Genomic DNA, 20659 nt, shown 5'->3' on the forward strand with positions numbered 1-20659 from the left:
CATGCTGCTGATCGGGCGGGCGCAGCTCCTGCACCCGCCCGATCAGCCCGCCGTACATGTATGGCGTTTGGTCCTTAAGTCATGTCCACCAGCGTCGTACATGTACTGCGCGGGTCCTTAAGGGGTTAATCAGATGAACATAACGTTATGCCCTGTCCTTCCTTCTTTGCATCAGTATTTTTTTTATGTTATTTTATATCATTTCCATTAAAGATAAAAAAAATCTACAGGACCATTGAGATGTGTCCAAGCTACAACAAATCAATGAATGACACTGATGATTACGATGATGTGGGTGATAAAGCCTGTTATCTTTTTTAGGTTTTGCTTGTGAGCAGATTCCAAGATTTGTTGAGTAGATTAACTGTGTCATGAAAAGCATAATGAAAAAGAAGTGCCACCGATTCTGTCAGTGGAAACCTTGTAATTGGGCCTGTCATATATCTGTCAGATAGACATAAAATTACAGAGGCACATCAGTCCAATTAGTGATTCCTCAGTCCTGTCATTTTTGTCATATTTTGGATTGAATGTAGTAATTAGAATCATAAGCAGATTACAAACTTGGGGAGAAATTTACCAAGCCCCACACACCAGAATTCTGTCTTCGAAAACTACCAGACTAGGGCTTTGTGCTCTTTTGGGTATATTTGCTAAATCATTATGAGACATTTTGAATTTTTCTATGACCACTCTAGTTTTCAGAATTGGGTGTAAAGTGAAAATGGTTATCTTGTTGTGATGATTTAAACAGATTTATCAACTGAGACTTTTTAAATAGTTTAAAACAATTTCTCAAGCCTACTCCAGCAAAGAAGTGGAATAGGAAGTGGGACAACATCTCAAGACAGAAGTTTTAGACTCAAAAACACCAACAGAAGAAATAAAACAATGTCACACCTCAATATAAAATATACATGCATCTTTATTGTAACATGACTAAAAAGAGATTAAAAACCATTTATATGGTTTGGCTTATATCTGGTTTTTAATCTCTTTTTAAACATGTGTAGGTGCTAGGCCCCTTGTAGACGAGGTGGTGTCAAGGTAATGCTGAGTGGTTAACCCCTGCAATAGTAAACTTGGAGGATCTTGTGGCTGCTGTGCCTACCTGGCAGATACATCCACTGGAGACCATAAACAAGATCAAAGCAGAAATCACCAAGTTAAAAAATGGGAAGAACAGTGCACTGCACCGGAAACTTCTAATTTAATTTTTTTTTATTAAAATCAATAAAAGGACAAGCTATGTGTTTTAGCTGTGGTCCACCACCTTCCTCAGGCTTGACGGATCCAAATAGTTAAGCTGTATATATACACAACTTAGACCTTAAGTGAAAAATAAATAGTTTTATGTACAGTATAGTACAATATAATAGCCCATTAAATAGACTGACAATAAAATGAGTTATATAACTGGCAAGATATGACTTAACTAAATTTTTTTAAAAAGAACACAAAGTGAATATATAAATAATTACAGAGTATGGTAACAGACATTGAGAGAAAGGAAGTGACATCATCTTGGTTGCATAGTACCCAGAACACAATACTGGCTGAAATACAAAATATACAGAGAACATATTTAAATAGAAATCAGTGCACCCTTAGGACAGAAAATGAAACCAGAAACAGAGTGGTGCATGAGATAAGACAGAGTAAGGGCTCATTCACATGACCGTGGTTTGGTTTTGCATTTTTGTGGCTCGGGTGCGGACCCATTCCGTGGCCCCGCAAAAATTATAAGTCATGTCCTATTCTTGTCCATTTTGCGGACAAGAATAGGCATTTCTATAAAGGGCCGTCCATTCCATTCCGCAAATTGAAATTTGCAGACCGCAAAGCATGGCATGGTCGTGTGAACAAGCCCTAACAGAGCAGCCAGCAAGCAAGGTAAAGAGACTGCAATAAAGCTGTGGATTTTGGGGCCCACAGGTAAGTCATGTATAAATGACATGGAGTGATTCCAAGTGCTAAATAGCCAAGAAACCGAAACCTAAATAAAATAAGCAAAAACAATGATGAACCAAAAAAGTGATATCCCTAGCAAAAAATACATATATAGATGATAAATAATGTAAGCCCAAATACTGGGGAAGAGTAAATATACAGTAAATAATTATGGTATACATACATAAAACCCCAAAAGAGGGAACAAAGTAACAAAAAGAACATCAAAATAAAGGAAACAAAATTACAAAGATTCAAAGAAACATAACCAAAGAAACTTAATATAAAGTTTTCTATTTTTCTTTTTATGTTGGTTAAAAACACATGGGACCCCCACCAATCAGCAGTTTGAGAAGGCACCGGCGAACCTTTTCCTAGGCCAGTGATGACATGTTTATCTGTCATGTGACCTAGGAGCAGCTAAGCAACATAGAACTGAATGGGGCTGAGCACAATACAAACCACAGCCGCAATACAATGGACAGCGCTGTGATTGGTGAACGGTTAGAAGGTCAAGGCGCTCACAGGAGTGCTGGTGTCTTCTCAAACAGGTGTTTGACCCCCACCGATCAGATAATGATCTATGCTGAGGATTGGTCATGAGTATTTAAATCTTGGCGAACCCTCTTGGGTCATATCTCATCAGTGATACAGCTCTTTTTATTGTGAGCCTATTTATTGGCCTGTTATATTGTATGATACATATAGCTATTAATTACCCACTTCCGGTCTAAGTTGTATATATATGCAGCTTAACTATTTGGTTCAATCAAGGCTGAGGAAGGCAAAGAACACCACCAAAATGCGTAGCTTGCCCTTTTATTGGTTTAAAAAAATATTTTAACTAGAAGTTTCCAGTACAGCGCTCTGTTCTTTCCGTTGTTTTCCCTGGTGATCTCCACTATGGTTATGATGATTTTACAATAGGATTTTGTCTTTATTCCTAGATGGAGTTCCATTGTGATTATGACACAATAGTTTTTATTCCTTGGCAGTTTTCTATTCTGATGATGTAACAATAGTCTATTATTATTAAAGTAGATTTAGACAGGCAGATAATCAGGCAGATTGCGGGAACGAACGTTCCTTCGAATGCTTGTTCTCAACAATCTGCCCATCTAAAGGTGCAGCAGATCACTTGATGAATGGGCAAAATGCTTGTTCATCAGGTGAAACTGTAGTTTACGCAGGCGCCTAAATTATCGTTTCTGGGCAGCAGGTCGTGCGGTCTAAACATCGATCTACTGCCCAGAAATAATGCAGTTGTATGAGGGCAAACAATGCTACATTCTCATACTGTGGAGGTGATCACTGCATGTAAATGCAACGCTTCACCTCAACTGAATGAGCAGCCGACGGTGGGGAAGGAACGCCTCCTTCCCGATAATCTGCTGCTTGTCGGCCCGTCTAAATAGGTAGAATTCAATCCTCATGATGTTACAATAGTGTTTGTCTTTATAGTTCAGCTTTATTCCTTGGCTGCTTTTTATTTTGATGATGTCACCATAATTTTGTCTTCCTTATTATTTCATTGTGATGATGTCACAGCAGTGTTTGTCTTTATTCCTTGGATGCTTTTTGTTGTGATGTCACAATAGTTTTGTCTTCAGCTTTATCCCATTGTGATGATGTCACAGCAGTGTTTGTCTTTAATCCCTGCCTGCTTAGTACTGTGATGATGTCACAGCAGAGGTTGTCTTTATTCCTAGACGGTCTTCTGTTGTGATGATGTCACAATAGTCTTCATCTATATATCTTACTCGAGTTCTGTGGTGATGTCATAATCATGTTTGTCGCCATCTTTTGGCTGCATTGCATTGTGACTATGCCACAGCAAAAATTTCAAACACAGATGACTTTTTTGCAGATGATGACATCAGTCGGCTAAAACAATCTTTCATAGTTAAATTTCACCTGATCATCTGTTTTGATCAACTTTAGACTAACGTGTATGTGTCTTTTCTACTAGGGAAAGTTTCACTGTGATGATTTGGCAATGTTCTGTTATGTTGATGTTAGAGCAAGAGTTCTGGGATGATATCACAAGACGGTTTGTGTTAATTGCTAGGCTGATTTTTACTGTGATGATGTCACAATAGAGTTTCTTCCAGGCTGCTCACTGTAGTGATGATATTGCAGTAGTATTTGTCTTTATTTGTAAACAGTTTTTTTTTTTTTTTTGTGGTGATTTTTATTCCAGATGCATCCAACTCAGTGAGATACAATTCTGGTGCGTTTTTTTTTTAAATAATGGTGTATAAAGTGCATGCTTGCTTTATTAAAGGGGTTTTCCAGTGGTAAACTATTGCAGTCTATGATATAAGCAATCTAATGATCGCATGTTTAGAAATAAAGTTAAAAAAAGAAAAATGTATTAAAAATTAAAACCAACCCCCTTTCCTAATTTTACAAGTGAAAATAAGCAAAAGATATAAATATAAAAAGTATTTATCCATTATGTTGAACTCTGTAACAGAAAACAATGTTTATATGCTTGGATCTCTATTTTGTGGTTGGTTCACCTCCTAAAAAAATGTGACTAAAAAGCACTGCACCAATGTAGAGTAGGTACCCACTCATAGAGGCAAAGTGTATACTAATTCCTTGTGTACGCTATGTACACTAGTGCTTGGTATACTATTATTTATGCTGAGAAGTTACCTGAATTGTACTGAGAAGCAATAATAGATGAATGCATAGCATGGGGATATGCGATCCATGCTTTTTTCTTTTTTGTGAATAAAAAGTGATAAAAAAAAGTCATACAAATCCCAAAATGGTATCCGTAAAAACTACAGCTCGACCTGCAAAAAACAGCCCTTACACAGCTCCGTAGACAGAAATGTGAAAAGAGTTATGGGTCAGAATATGGCGATGCAAATATATTAGAATTTTTTTTTATAAAGCATTAAAACAGCAAGAACTATATCAATTTGAAATCAGTAAAATCATACTGACCCTCTGAATAAAGGTAACATTTTTTATTTTTTTTTAACCACCCAATGAATGCCATAAATACAAAAGCAATATAATTGTGGTAGAATTTTCTTTTTCCGTTTTTTCCAATAAATTTGAAATTACAACTTGTCCCCAAAATAATAAGCCCTCATATGGCTATGTGAAAGGAAAAGTAAAAACATTACTGCCATTGGTTAGAGGGGAGGAAAAAGCAAAATAAAAAAAAACGTCTTGAAAGGGTTAATACTCCTGCTTCCTTTTCTTACTTACAGGTACATTTCACAATTTAATGACAAGTAAATAAGAACATATGTACATTATATAAAATATACATTATGAATATGTGAATATTTTATTATTAGGTACATTATGTTAATTCTTCTTCTCTCTTGTAGGACAGAAGATTCAGTGATGAAATAGACAAACTCACTGGATATAAGACCAAGTCTCTGCTATGTATGCCGATACAGAACAGCGATGGGGAAATTATTGGGGTCGCACAAGCCATAAACAAGACCCCTGGAGGAGCACCGTTTACTGAGGATGACGAAAAAGTAGGATTGACTTTTCACAATTTGATTTTTTTTCTCACAAAGCTAGTATAAGTGCAAATTCTAACTATGTCAGATTTAGGTTTGTATAACATGCTGCCTGCAGATTGCGCTGCATTTTCAGAGTGACAGGACCTGTCAGAACCCCGGAAATGTCTGTTTTAGTAAATACTTATATTCTATAAATCTTTTCTCCGTAGCCTACATTGTGCCATTCCTCTTGTATGAATAAATTGATAACTGTGTGTTACCCTTTGGTAATGGGACCTGTCCCTGCACACTCTTACTCTGTCCAATCAGTACTGACAGTGAGACAAGGCGAGTGGTGACATCCAGTTGTCAATTTATTCATGTACTTTCAGGAGGAATCACAGGGGAACAGTACTGTGCAAGAGCTCTACAATTGTCATTTTCATGGGAAATATTTACTAACATGGAAGGAGAGCTGACTGGACAGCTATAATGCAGATTACATGCGTTTTTTCCTTGAGGATTCTCGTGTTCAAAACAACAGCATAATACTGTACCAGTAAAGTGAATAGGATTTGCCAAATCTCATGTACACTTTGTGTATTTTTATGTGCAGAAACTGACTTGCCGTGCGGATTTTAAAATCCACAGCATGTCAAAGAGTGGTTTTCCCGAGAGACTTCAATGTGGTTGTTTAAATAAAGTAAAAATCTGCACCAAAATCCGCACCAAAACCACAATAAATAGTGCAGATTTTTGTGCGTTTTTAGAGCAGTTTTGATGTAGATTTAATGTGGGTTTTCTACATACAAATCCACACTGTGTTCAGATAGCCTAAAGGGCTCTTTACATGGGCTGAGAATCCTCCAGATAATGGACAACTAGCGATCATAGGAACGCTCGTTAGCGATTATCGCACGTTCATCGGGTAATCATTCGTGCAGACACAAAACTTGTTCTTTGCCGGCAGCAGATCGTGCTGTGTAACCAGCTTCTGCCGCCGGCAAACAATGATTCTGTATGAGGATGAGCGATGGCATTAGTGATCGCTCCTCCCCATACTATGGAGGAGATCGCTGTGTGTAAACTGACAAGCAGGCGATTGCCGGGAAGGAACGCTTCCTTCTCGACAATCGCCTGCTGTTTCATCCCATCTAGAGGGACCTTAAGATATCCTCATTAATTATAAAGATGTGTAAAAGCTCTGGGTTAAAACAGGATAAATTGTCAGTTTTATCTCTGGATATATCCAAAGTTTCTGATAGCGTGGAGCGGTCTTATCTCTGGTCACATTTGGACTATTTACAGTATATATATTTGGATCAAGATATTATATAGGGATCCGGTGGCAAGCGTTAAAGGGACGAGGCAAGGTTGCCGCTGTCTCCGCTTCTTTTTGCAATTATAATGAAACTACTGGCAATAGCAATACGGCAAGATCAAAATATAAAAGTTTGAACGAGAGGAGGATAAGATTTCACTATACGCCGATGATGTATTATTATTTCTTAAAAACTCATTGCAGTCATTAGTGCTCGCCCTTTCTATCTTGGACGGATTTGCTACTTTTACAGAGTTGAAGATAAATAGAGAAAAATCAATTTGGATGCCCTTAGGTAAGCACTCCCCGAGCTCTTATGGATTTAAGTATTTTAGGTATTTTGGAATTAATATACCGTAAGTAGTGATGCTACTCATTATATTTCTCTGAATGTGTTCCTCTTTTGGCCGATATTTGCAGGAGTATAAGGGCTTGAATTAAAATGTCATTGGGGTTTGTGGATTTCATTAAGGCTACTTTCACATCTGTGTTTTTGCTGGATCCGCCATGGATCAGCAAAAACACTTCCGTCATGATAATAAACCGGCTGTATCTGTTATGAACGGATCCGGTTGCATTATCTCTAAAATAGCCAAGTCGGCACTAAAACCATTGTAAGTCATTAGTAAAAAAGAAAGAGGGTCCAGCTTCCAGATAACGTGGAATCTTTTTAATAATTCAGTACAATAAAAACCATAAGCAATCCAGGTCTACGCGTTTCGGATCCTACAGTATAGATCCTTACTCATGATTACTATTGTAAGTCAATATTTCTTTTGTGTCCGAGAAATCACATCCGTCCCCATTGACTTACATTGTGTTTCATGCTGGATCCATCTTGCTCCGCATCCCATGACGCACTCAAAAATGCTGCTTGCAGCTTTTTTCTGTCCGGCATGGGTAAGCAATGCATTCTGGCGCACTCCGTTCTGTTCAGTTCAGTTTTGTCCCAATTGACTGTGAATAGAGACAAAACTCAAGCGTTTTCCTTCTATGATGGATCTCAATACCGGAAAGTAAAAACGCTGATGAAAGTAAGCCATGAAAGTAGCCTAAGATGGTTTTGTTACCATGTCTCCTACATGTTCTTTCAGATTCTCCAGTTTGGGTCAATGATGGTGTATTCAAATCTATGGATGGGCTTTTAGGGTTGCTAATATGGAAGGGTAAACCAACGAGATTGAAATTGGTGCATCAGCAACTGGAACAAACATGGAGGTTTGAGTGTTTCCAATTTCAAGTTGTATTATCTGGCATCGCAGTTGAAATATTTGATATTTTGTAATGAATTATTCACTAATAGTAGGATAGAATTTTTGGTTAAAGACTTAGGGGCCCATTCGATACTGCATCTTTTAGAAGTTGGCTACTTTGGTAAACAACCTTTTCATCAATATTTAAGGTGGCCCATAAAATATGGAGTTGGGTGAGAAAGAGAGGTGGGATCGTTGGTTCCCTACCTATGGCACCTCTTTGGGACAACAATTTTTTAAAACTTAAATGTAACTCGGAGGTGAGAACATTTTGGAAAAAGAGAGGGCTGTTTTTCTTTCTCAATTATATAATAAATATAGATAATTAGTTACATTCCAAGACGTATAAAGATTGTTCGGACTTATGAGGTACAAAAGTTTTATTATATTCAATTATTTTATGTAATTATTGAAGTTAAAACTAATTTCAGGTTTTTGGTGCACTCCTCTCCTTTAGCCGAAGAAATTATCAAGAACAACTCTGTTAAGGGGGCTACTTCTAAGTTATATTAGACTTTGTCTAAGCGGGGTTGTACTCTAGTCTTCCCCTCCCTTAAGGGGAAATGATATAAGGATGGTTTTTTTTCTGAAGAGAAGTTGCAGAAGATTTGTAAGTTAACAGTAACATTTTTGCCAAATATTAATCATAAAATGACCCAGTTGAAAATTATGCATAAGCTTTATTTAACTCCTAAACGGTTGAAGGTAATGAAACTGAGGGACATGGACAACGGTCCTAATGCGATCAGGAAGGGGCAGACTGGATATACCTTATTTGCCGATGTCCTAAGCTTGTGAAGTATTGGCAAGAGATCTTGGATTATATACGGGCTAATTCTGGCATACAGATTCCAATAGGCATATTACATTGTATTATAGGAATTTAACAGGAATTAAGCAACGATATTATGATTTTTTATTTTTTTTGCAAGAGCAGCTATAGCTGAAGAATGGTTTTCTAATAATCACCAATCCTTTCTATGTGGAGAATTTTTATGTTGTACTGTATGGTAATGGAACTTAGATTGTATAAATTGGGAAATAGATATGAAGAATGTTACTATACAGGGGCGTAGCTAAAGGCTCATGGGCCCTGGTGCAGGAGTTCGGCTTGGCAAAAATGGAATCAGCGACCCCATGCCCGCCCACTTCCCGATGCCAAATTCTTGACCTTACCCTTTCTCTCCAGCTAGAGGTGTAACTTGATCAGCATGCACTTTCTATAATACCGGTGTCTTCTTATGGTGCACAAGGGTCTTTGGGCCCCCTCAGGCTTCTGGGCCCGGTAGCAATTCGATGGAGAGACAGAAGCTAGTCTAAGATAAGTTATAGGTTAAAGTGAAGGGGGGCATTGCACTCCCGGTGGCATAGGATCAGGAGGGATGGAGGGAGTTTATTAATTTAATATGTAAATATTTATAAACTATAGTTGTCTTTTTGAATTGATAAAATAAAAAAAGAGATATCCTCATATTTCAGGACGGGTGACATCTTACTAGCAGAGGGTTCTGCTGATAAACACCAAATAATCTGCAATTATTGTCAGAGCAATCTGCCTAACTATCCCTTTAAGTTCGCAGACAATACCTGCATTGTATATCAAATTGACGGTTTACAGGTCCTCATTATGCTTTCTTCCCATGCCTGGGGTCTTCTTGACACTCCTCCATAATAAAATCTCAGTGCAGGTTATTCTCATCATTCTTGCAGCGCATTTCAGCAAAAAAATTGAAACTCTGGGTCCATTAGTGGAGGGAATTGATTGGTGCTATTGATTCCTAAACGGCACAGGTAGCTTCATGGAGTGAGAACTTCTTGCTCTGGGGAATGGGCTACCATTTGTAATTTTCATGTTCAGTTTGAGAAAGGATTAGGAATTGCTACACAATGACCGAGGTGATTGAATGACTAAAGGTAATTGCCCTCGGCGGCACTCCCAGTGTATCTTATTAGCGCCCTGTTAGCTTGTGTAGACAGTGTCACCATTATATAGAAGTGTAATATTGATTCTGTAATGTCCGCTGCTAATAAGTTTGTCATATTTCAAAATGATCGAGTATATTTTGCCATACAGTATGTCTGAAGAATTAGGTTCGAGACATACATAGTCACTGGCAATGTATAGAGTACATCTGGAAAATACCGTATATGTGGAGGGTAGTATAATATAGGGGAAAGATGTCAGTTTCCCTAATGTGTAAATGTGTACTTTCATGAAATCCACAGCAATGTAGGGAGAATATAGTGAAATCATCACATCATATATTCTGCTGAAATGTATTGGATATATGCTGCTTTAATCTTAATTCCAAAATACATGTATATATAGGAAATAACCTATGGAATAATGACAAGGCTAGGGATACATTTACATACACTGTGATTTTTTGCAGAAAATAAATGGTCTTTCCAATGGAAATCTCTACAATTATTAAAGAGGTTCCCCAGACTTAAAGGGGTTTTCCAGGCTACAGATATTCATGACCTATCCTGATGGAAGGTAAACAATATCGGATTGGGGGAAGAGGGGGCAACACCCAGCACCCCTAAAATCAGCTTTTTTGGCTCCAAACCCTTGAGTAGCTTCCAGTGCCAGCATACTGATACTGAAGATCAGCTCCCATTCCCTTGAATGGGAGCTGAGATGCAGGACCCCCACATGGCCACTAAACAGTGTATGGAGCCTTCTGCCTCCATCATTGTATAGTTCTTGGCATTGCAGCAGCTTGAAACAGCTGATCGTGGAGGTGCAGAGTCTCAGACCCCCACTGATCTGATAATGGTGACCTATTCATCGGATTGGTCATCCATATCTGTAGCCAAGAGAATCCCTTTAAGTATAGCTATAGGTTTGGTCAGTGGTTGATTGGTGGGGGTCTGACCTTTTAAGGATTATTCCCATGTCAGCCGTTCATGGCTGAGATCACAAAACCCATCCTCATAGTGGCAAGAGTCAGCCAGGGTTACAGAAACACCCATGTGGACTGTGCTCTTTTTGTAAGCCCATAGAAGTAAAGGGGAGTGAGGGAAACAAAGTCCATCTACACAGTTAAGGGACAGTTTTCATTTTCGTTACGCATAGGAAAGAAAACTGCCATAGTTATGGTCAGGAGCCTCATTGGACTCATCTCACTCGCAGCGCTGGAACACCCTGCAAGGTTCCCCATGTCAGTACAATAAAAGTACTGACTGCCATGAGAGAAGTGACAGACCGCTGGAGTCATAGTGGGGCAGCATAGTAGACGTGACAGGTTCCCTTTAAGATTAAGCCATCAATATTAGTTGCCCTTTAAGCAAACGTATCTCTTCTAATCTTTTTTTTTTCTAAAGTTGCAGCCGCAGAAAATCCACAGCCTCCCTCCAGAGGCAAAATCTGCACCAAATAGTGGGAATTTTGCTGTGGATTTTGGTGAAGAAATGCTGCGGATTTGCTACAGAATTCACCCTTTTTGTAATTTTTATAACCAGAAAATCATAGGCATATGAGAAAGCTTGTCATTTGCTACACCATCCTTCCGTTTACTTTAGCAGGGATAATTCACATTATTGCACTGCAATATACCTCGCTAAAAATCACTGTGGACCCCTGGCCTTAAAGGGAATCTGTCACCCCAATTTTGGACTATTATCTACAGTGATACATTAGCACTAAGGAGTCCAGATCACTATTTTTTATTTTCCTACTGCCCCACTTTCCCCCACTATGAACACTCAAAGCTGCACTGAAATACACTGTCAGGACTGCTGCGTTGTTCTAACATATTTGAGAGGACTCCTCTGCGCATGCACAGCAGTCCTGACAATGCATTTCAGTGCAGTTCTAAAAGCAGGAGAATAGGGGGCAGTAGGAAAAAAAAACTAGTGATCTGGACTCCATAACTACAGTACTACTCATGTATTGACAGAATTTCTTTAAAAATAGACAAATGAATTCCTTTACAGAAGAGTTTAAAACTATTGTAACTATCTGCATTTGTTATGGATGGTATTGATGTATTGATTGTATTGATATTGTATTGTGGGTCTGTGAGGTGTCAGGCTTGTAAACATCTAAACAGTTCATAATGTGATTGTAGCAAAATAAAAGGATTGGATCCCCTGTAAAGAATTATGAAGTGAGAGCCCCCGATGGTGATACCACATTGTCTTGTATCCCTGACAACGCCTGACGTTTGTCAGACAGAATGTGAACACACCTCTAGTCATTTGTGATCATTTCACTGTGAAATATATGACAGCTATGCAGATTAGATGCTGCTGTATTGTTTTACTGAAACAAAAGGCTACTTTATGTTTTGAAATAATATTGGATAGACGCCTTCAGCTACGCGATGGTTTCATTTCTTATATCTTACTGTTACCCTTACTGCTTTTGATATGAAATGCATACATACAGTACAGATATAGCAGAGTGGAATCTGTCTTCTGACTGGGTCTGTTGTGCACCAGTTGAGTTCAATGAAACTGATTTACTCGATGTCCAAAGGAAAGCAGCGTAGAACACATTGCAGTTTTCTGATGGAACTTAAAGGGGTTGCGCAGTGGGTAAATATTGATGACCTACCCCTTGAGGGTTATTGCTAGTGTTGAGCGAAGCAAAGCATTCGAAGTGGAATTCGGTCCGAAGTTTAGGAAAACTTTGATTTGCAACTAATCCAAGTTTCCTCATGCTTCATGGTAACAAATTAGTTTTTTCTAAAATGGTGGCTGCACGTGTTACAAAGTGAAAGTAAGAAGCCCGGGAACGTGAGATCACCCATTATGCCGTGCAGACAGCCAATCAGCAGCTAGCTAGCCCCTCTGATGTCACAGCTAGGAAGAGTCCTATAAAACCTCATCCCATTGTCCTGTGAACTAAACATAGGGAGAAACGTGGCAAGCACTCATACACTAGGGACAGTGTTGCTGAAGACAATATAGAAGAATATTGGTAGAGTGCAGGGAGACTACATGGAGACTACAGGGAGACTACAGGGAGACTGCAGGGAGAGTGCAGGGAGACTGCAGGGAGAGTGCAGGGAGAGACATTGGTTATAATTGGCTGACGATGTAACCTCTGTGAAAAGGCGAGCATATCCCTTTCCTCATGCCCATCAATCAGACATATCCTACCGCAGCAAGAAAGGTAATAAGGATATATTAGTCAATAGGTACATTATTTTTGGATTGCTACAATATATTTGTCTTCCAATGGAGACAATGCATTTGCAAGCTCCATAGGTTTATGGCTAAACATCATCGACACTACGGATCAATAGACTGGAATATATAGGCAGATGGTCGCCTCATTTCCAAGGGTTCATCGCAGTTATTCACTGTATAAAGTTTTAGCAGATCGACTTCTGTTTTCTATAGTTTTATAATTTAACTCTTATTACCGGGCATGAAACGTGAGAAGCAAATCTGCATAAGGACAGTGTGTCGTTTCCAATCACAATAAATCTCAATGTACTACTGTCACAATATTATTCTGTTGGAAGCCGGAATAATCTAACCATCGCACTTTACTGCTTGGATCGTTTTCCTCCCCCAGAATTTTTATACAAACTGCCGAAATATTACATTAGTTGTGAATTGAAAATCATGTGCTTCACATCTCTCAGTCTCCGTCTCTTTCTCCCAGGAAGGAACAATCTGGCCTGCGGCAGGGAAATGTGACATACGGTAGTCGCTGAAGAGCTGAAGTTTAGGTTTTTATAGTTGTCACTTGCTACTATCTAAATCCTAAAAGAGTACAATCTGTAAGTCAAAAAGCATTTTTTCTGCTTTTTTTTTTAATGGCTGCTAGAAGTAATGAAGCTAAGTTAATACAAGCCATACCTGCTGCATTTATAATACAGTTGGAAAAACTTTTTTATAAAAAACCTTCTAAGTTTAAGAATACAATTTTTTTTTCAAAAACAGCATTTTTTCAGTGGCCTCCCTTGCAGCTTTGCTACTGCCTGGCCCTGTCAATCAAAGCAGCGAAGGAGGGTCTGGCCACAGAAAGGTACAGAGCTTGGGTAAGAGAGAGTGACGGTGACGCCATTGTTGCACCGGACACTTAATTTGTGTATCAGAAAAAAGTATCATAACTCCAGGGGCGTAGCTATAAGGGAAGCAGGGAAAGCAGCTGCTTTGGAGCCTGAACTCAGAAAGAGCCCACCCAGGAGGAGGACTAAAAAATTTTATTGTCAGGGCCCCTCAACAGTATTATACCATAAAACTATATACAGTGACACTGTAGGAAATGGACGGAGCAGCTTCCGGGCCTCGTCTGAGAGAACAATCTTTAATAGACACAGGAGTAGGGGTTGCATGGGAGACTGGGGTTACAAAGAAGTTGCTGGGGTGGGGGGGCATTCAAAAATTAGCTTGGGGGCCAAGTCATATGTAGTTACGCCGCTGCATAACTCGATTCATCGATTGCACCTGAGATGAGGATGCAAAAACTGCCCATGAGATGATCATTGTGCCCTACATTACAACCTAAGGGCTCATGCACATGACCATGTGCCGGCCGGGCCCCTATTGCGGTCCACAAACAGGGGGTCTGCAAAATATGGGCTTTGGTCTTTCTGGCACCGCATCACGGATGCGGATCCATTCACTTGAATGGGTCCGCAATCCGGGAAGTCGTTGCTGAACGGAGGCATAGAAGCACTACCGAGTAGTGCACTATATTTTTGTGGTGCAGACTGTCAGATCCGGATCTCTCGGTTGACCAAAGTTTTCTTTTCAAGAGGTTGTATGAGATTAAAAAAATGCCTGCTTTCTTCAGATAACAGTATCATTCTTATCTATGATATTGCAGCTTAGTCATATTCACCGGAGGAGTTGAGCCCATTCACTAGAGTGACATTTTGTCTGGAAGAAAGCAGCCATGTTTTTCTAATCTCATACAACCCCTTCGGCATTTGGAGCAGCGACTGCGTAGGCGCCATTACACTTCCAGGTAGAGGACAATTGCGCATTTACTGCTCCAAAGCTGAGTGTCACGGTCCCTTCCGTGAAAGATGTCAGGAGATCAAGGAGACTGGCGGAGCGTGGAGGAATCTAACAGTTTCTTTGATTACTCTTGATTCAGTGTTGTTGTTTATGATCAAACCCCTTGTTTCAGGTGTAGCTTAGTAGTTATTACTTTTACCCTATTTAGTCTTACCCCACCCTTCTGACTGTGTGGTAAGATAGCTTAATTTGGTTTTGGAAGAGCTGGTGTGTTGTCCTCTCTGGAGTTTCTGCTCGTCCATCTCACTACAGAAGTTATGTCGCGTTTGTTTGTGTTTTGTTTTCCCTTCCTTGTTGGTTGTTACTAGGCCTCAGGGAGACGCTTGTTTCTTCATCTGGGAAGGAACGGGTTGTCTCAGCCCTGCCTATATCCTTAGGGCTCTTAAGAGTCTCTAGGGTCCCAGGTTCCAGGGTATGGGCATTCCTACCATCAAGGGGTGCCCATATGGTTAGGAGTCAGGGCCAGGAGTAGGGTTCTCTAGGAGGTGACCTTTTCCTTTCCCTATCGTTAAGGCCTAGTGGCTTTCCCTTTCCCTCCTGGTTGTGGTGTTTCCTCCTATACCTCATCCGTGACACTGAGCCTCTGACCTTTCTCTGCTAATTGGAGCAGCAGCACAGGCAGGACATTGTCAGGGTTGGACTAAATGTCCGGGGTTTCTTCACCTGATCAAAAGATGAAGATGTTAGCCAATACAGCACAACAAAATATTCAGATACTTTGCTAATACAAATGATCAAAATGATCAAAGAATGCAGCAAACACATAGTGAGGAGTCTGGTGTATTCAAGGCGGGAGCACCCTTCCACCTGATCCCTGCCTCCCTCCACCATCCTCACAGTGATTGACAGTCTATTTTGTATGCACTTACCTCTGAGGGGGAGGGGGGTCAGGGGAAAGTGCTTTAGTTCCCAATAGAATTAAGGAGATTCTTAAGGCATATCTGAGTTTTCCAAAAATGTTTTCATAATGGACGTGCTTGTTTGTACAATCATAACTGTGAAGGAATAGCTTTTTAGGGGGGCTTCTGTAATGTCTTCTTCAGCTGCACAGCTAGATGCATTTCTCCCTGCCAGCACGGTACTGACATCTGTTCCCTTACTTCCCCCTTTTGGTTTTTAGCTCTGGAGCTCACAGAACAGATAAGGAGGGGGAAATCATACTTACAGACACACTGGAGGCTCCTATAATCTTTAGAAGCTGTGTAGAAGCAGTTCTGTTATCAGACTTATGATCTCAGCTACCTCTGACACGCACCTATTTCCAGTGTGTTCTGTGCCTCTGTTACTAGGTATGGATCTTGCCTGACAACAGACAGTGGACTGCAAATTACATGGAAATGAGACCCCTAGTGGCCTTTATTTCTTTTTCAGGTGAATGCAGGCATATTTTGTAAATTATGTGATTTAGAAATGTCTTATTTACAAACCGGATTCCAAAAAAGTTGGGACACTATACAAATTGTGAATAAAAACTGAATGCAATGATGTGGAGGTGCCAACTTCTAATATTTTATTCAGAATAGAACATAAATCACGGAACAAAAGTTTAAACTGAGAAAATGTACCATTTTAAGGGAAAAATATGTTGAATCAGAATTTCATGGTGTCAACAAATCCCCAAAAAGTTGGGACAAGGCCATTTTCACTACTGTGTGGCATCTCCCCTTCTTCTTACAACACTCAACAGACGTCTGGGAACCGAGGAGACCAGTTTCTCAAGTTTAGAAATAGGAATGCTCTCCCATTCTTGTCTAATACAGGCCTCTAACTGTTCAATCGTCTTGGGCCTTCTTTGTTGCACCTTCCTCTTTATGATGCGCCAAATGTTCTCTATAGGTGAAAGATCTGGACTGCAGACTGGCCATTTCAGTACCCGGATCCTTCTCCTACGCAGCCATGATGTTGTGATTGATGCAGAATGTGGTCTGGCATTATCTTGTTGAAAAATGCAGGGTCTTCCCTGAAAGAGATGACGTCTGGATGGGAGCATATGTTGTTCTAGAACCTAAATATATTTTTCTGCATTGATGGTGCCTTTCCAGACATGCAAGCTGCCCATGCCACACGCACTCATGCAACCCCATACCATCAGAGATGCAGGCTTCTGAACTGAGCGTTGATAACAACTTGGGTTGTCCTTGTCCTCTTTGGTCCGGATGACATGGCGTCCCAGATTTCCAAAAAGAACTTCAAATCGTGACTCGTCTGACCACAGAACAGTCTTCCATTTTGCCACACTCCATTTTAAATGATCCCTGGCCCAGGGAAAACGCCTGAGCTTGTGGATCTTGCTTAGAAATGGCTTCTTCTTTGCACTGTAGAGTTTCAGCTGGCAACGGCGGATGGCACGGTGGATTGTGTTCACTGACAATGGTTTCTGGAAGTATTCCTGAGCCCATTCTGTGATTTCCTTTACAGTAGCATTCCTGTTTGTGGTGCAGTGTCGTTTAAGGGCCCGGAGATCACGGGCATCCAGTATGGTTTTGCGGCCTTGACCCTTACGCACAGAGATTGTTCCAGATTCTCTGAATCTTCGGATGATGTTATGCACAGTTGATGATGATAGATGCAAAGTCTTTGCAATTTTTCGCTGGGTAACACCTTTCTGATATTGCTCCACTATCTTTCTGCACAACATTGTGGGAATTGGTGATCCTCTACCCATCTTGGCTTCTGAGAGACACTGCCACTCTGAGAAGCTCTTTTTATACCCAATCATGTTGCCAATAGACCTAATTCATGTTATTTGGTCTTCCAGCTCTTCGTTATGCTCAAATTTACTTTTTCCAGCCTCTTATTGCTACTTGTCCCAACTTTTTGGGGATTTGTTGACACCGTGAAAATTGGAATCAACGTATTTTTCCTTTAAAATGATACATTTACTCGGATTAAACGTTTGATCTGTCATCTACGTTCTATTACAAATAAAATATTGACATTTGCCATCTCCACATCATTGCATTCAGTTTTTATTCACAATTTGTTTAGTGTCCCAACTTTTTTGGAATCCGGTTTGTACACCATTCTCTATTAAATGAGAAAAATTGTGTTTTAATAAATGCAAATGAGCCTCTAAGAGCAACGGGGGCATTACTGTTACTCCTAGAAGTTTTATTGTGACACACCGTAGTTAAACCCAGCCTATAATTTAATATTTTTTTTGCATTTACACTTACGCAAATTATTATACCTCCAGATATTCTAAGAATAATGTTAATATAGCGCCACCTGCTGTTTCTATTGAACAACCCTTCTGTGCCCACCTCAGTAAGTGCGCAGAGTTGGACACACATGCTCTGTCTTATCACTTGATCACCTTTTCCACCTTTCTTCAGAATTAAAATAAATAAACATAGGCATCGTTCTTACTATTAAAATATAAAAATATTTATCCCATACAGTGAATGGTATAATAAAAAAAAATAATCAAAATACATTTTTTTTATCGCTTCACCTCCCCCTAAAAAATTGAATAAAAAGTTATCAAAAATGCCAAAATGGTATCAATAAAAACTTTAAAAAATGAGCTGTTATACTTATACCAAGACAGACATAATTATAAAAATGTTATGGGGGTCAGAATATGGTGATGAAAAGAAAAAAAAAAAAATTTCAAGGTTTTTTTCAGTAGTAAAACACACAAGAAAAGCTATATAAATATGGTATTGTTGTTAATCGTACTAAGCTGGAGAATGAAGGTAAAAGGTTTTACCATCATAAACAAAAACGTAAAAAATTTTTTTACCCAACTTCCCACTACATCCTATGCTATATTAAATGGTACAACTAGAAAATACAAGTTTTCCCACAAGAAAAAAATAATAATATAGCTAGGTGAATGGAAATGTTTTTTAAACGTTATGGCAGGTAGTAAAAAATTAAAACTCCTCCGGGGCTTAAAGGGTTAACATTAAATTCAGCAAATTAGTATTGTTTTGGTTACCTGGCAGACTAGGGACATGTAACCTGGGACAGGGTATACAGTAGCATGCCGTTTCTTCAGCTAAACACACAGACAAAATAGGCGATATAAGAAAGGTCAAGTAAATGTTGATGGAGAATCCAAGTAGAGGGAACCTTGAAAGGTCAACCTCATCAAAGACACTTTTTGTAAGTAAGACCTTTTAGTGGACGTATGCATTAATTTGCCATCAGTGCTCAGTATCCTTCATGCTATCTGCGAGGCAGTGAACGTTCTAGTCTTCAGCGAGACTCTGCTTTATTTCATTAACTGCTTGTCTAGATATGATAAGCTGAACACCACAGAGTAGTACTAGGTCATTCTGAGGAGAGTTTGGCAGGACTATGGGCTGGGGATGAAGAAGAAAAATATTTTGCTGTTGATATTTGCAGCTCGTTATAGTATATTCTGAGGTGATTGTATAACTTGTACTTTAGCTGGAGGCATCTCTAATACCTTATTGTATGGACCCATCAGAATGAGACATAAGCTTTCATTGCAATAAGCACAATATGTGGTTCTTGAATTCAAGATGGTATGCACCATAGCCCAAATTTATTGGATATATAACCACCAGAAAGACTAAGGCATCAGACCATGCTTATCTAGGTAGTACGATGCAAATCCAGCCAACCATTATATGACCTGTTCATTTCTAGGCTTATAAGCAATCCCTTATTAGTGTGCTTTATAGCCAAGGTCACTTACTTGGGCAGTCACAGGGCCAAAACTGACCAAATAACTCAAGTATGAACTCAGCCTTACAGGTCGATGTTAGTGCCAAGAAGAAGCGCACTCCTTTTACACCGTCATCAGCTGATTCCACATAGATGTCTACAGAACCTGTTCTATTAAACGCGTATACAAGTAGAGCCCCTCGGACAGAGTCACTGATTAATTTGCCCAAACAACAAATCCTGTCTGTGGAGCATACACCTTCACTTGGTCAGATTTTGCTCAATAATCTATGAGTATTGCTAATGCCAAAAAAAAACAGGAGTGGATGTAAAACAGAGATGACACGTGAATGGAATATTTACATGTCTTCTGTGTTTTGTACCCACTCCTGCTTTTGGCTACCAAATCATAAGCCAATTCTGATGGGACCATACAGGCCTTACAGCTGCTACACAGACAGGATCCGTTGTGCGTCTCATTTTTCCTTCCTTCTGACAGATCAGAAGAAAGGTCAAATAAATGATGATGTAATCCAGGCCGAAAACCAAAATAGTGGCCCAGTCATGAAGTGGGGATGGTGGGAACAACATGAGAAGTCCACAGAGTGGACCTATGACATAGTGGTTAGGTGGAAGCAGCATGAGGAGACCACACAGTGGCCCAATGACAGGGTCTGGATTTGGCAGCAGTATGAGGAGGCCAACGAGTAGCACAATGACAAAGTCTGGAGGTGGCGGCAGCATCAGGAGGTTGTCATTGTTTTCATGTACTTTTTGTATATATTGTTTATAATATATATTTTCCTCACACTTTCAGACGTCACACAATCTCACATGACGTCATTCGGTCCATACAGCAAAAGGAGTTTGTCACACATCATTTTTGCAAAAAAAAAAAAAACACTTTGAAAGAGTGCCACAACGACAGGGTCTGTAGATGGCAGCAGCATGAGGAGACCACAGAGTGGCAAGGTGACATAGTTTGCAGATGGTGGCAGCATCAGGAGGCCACAGAGTGGCAAGGTGACATA

At 39.7% G+C, this 20659-nt stretch overlaps 1 protein-coding gene across 1 annotated transcript in view; it reads left to right on the top strand.

Moving 5' to 3' along the window:
• Nucleotides 1–20659, top strand: part of PDE11A (phosphodiesterase 11A) — a 677788-nt gene that overhangs the window by 169852 nt on the left and 487277 nt on the right. The window contains exon 2 of the mRNA XM_040440759.1: nt 5304–5462. Coding sequence (XP_040296693.1) covers nt 5304–5462 — 159 coding nt within the window. The remainder of the gene's footprint in view (nt 1–5303; nt 5463–20659) is intronic.

This window comes from Bufo bufo, chromosome 7 (assembly GCF_905171765.1).
Source record: "Bufo bufo chromosome 7, aBufBuf1.1, whole genome shotgun sequence".
Lineage (NCBI taxonomy): Eukaryota > Metazoa > Chordata > Amphibia > Anura > Bufonidae > Bufo > Bufo bufo.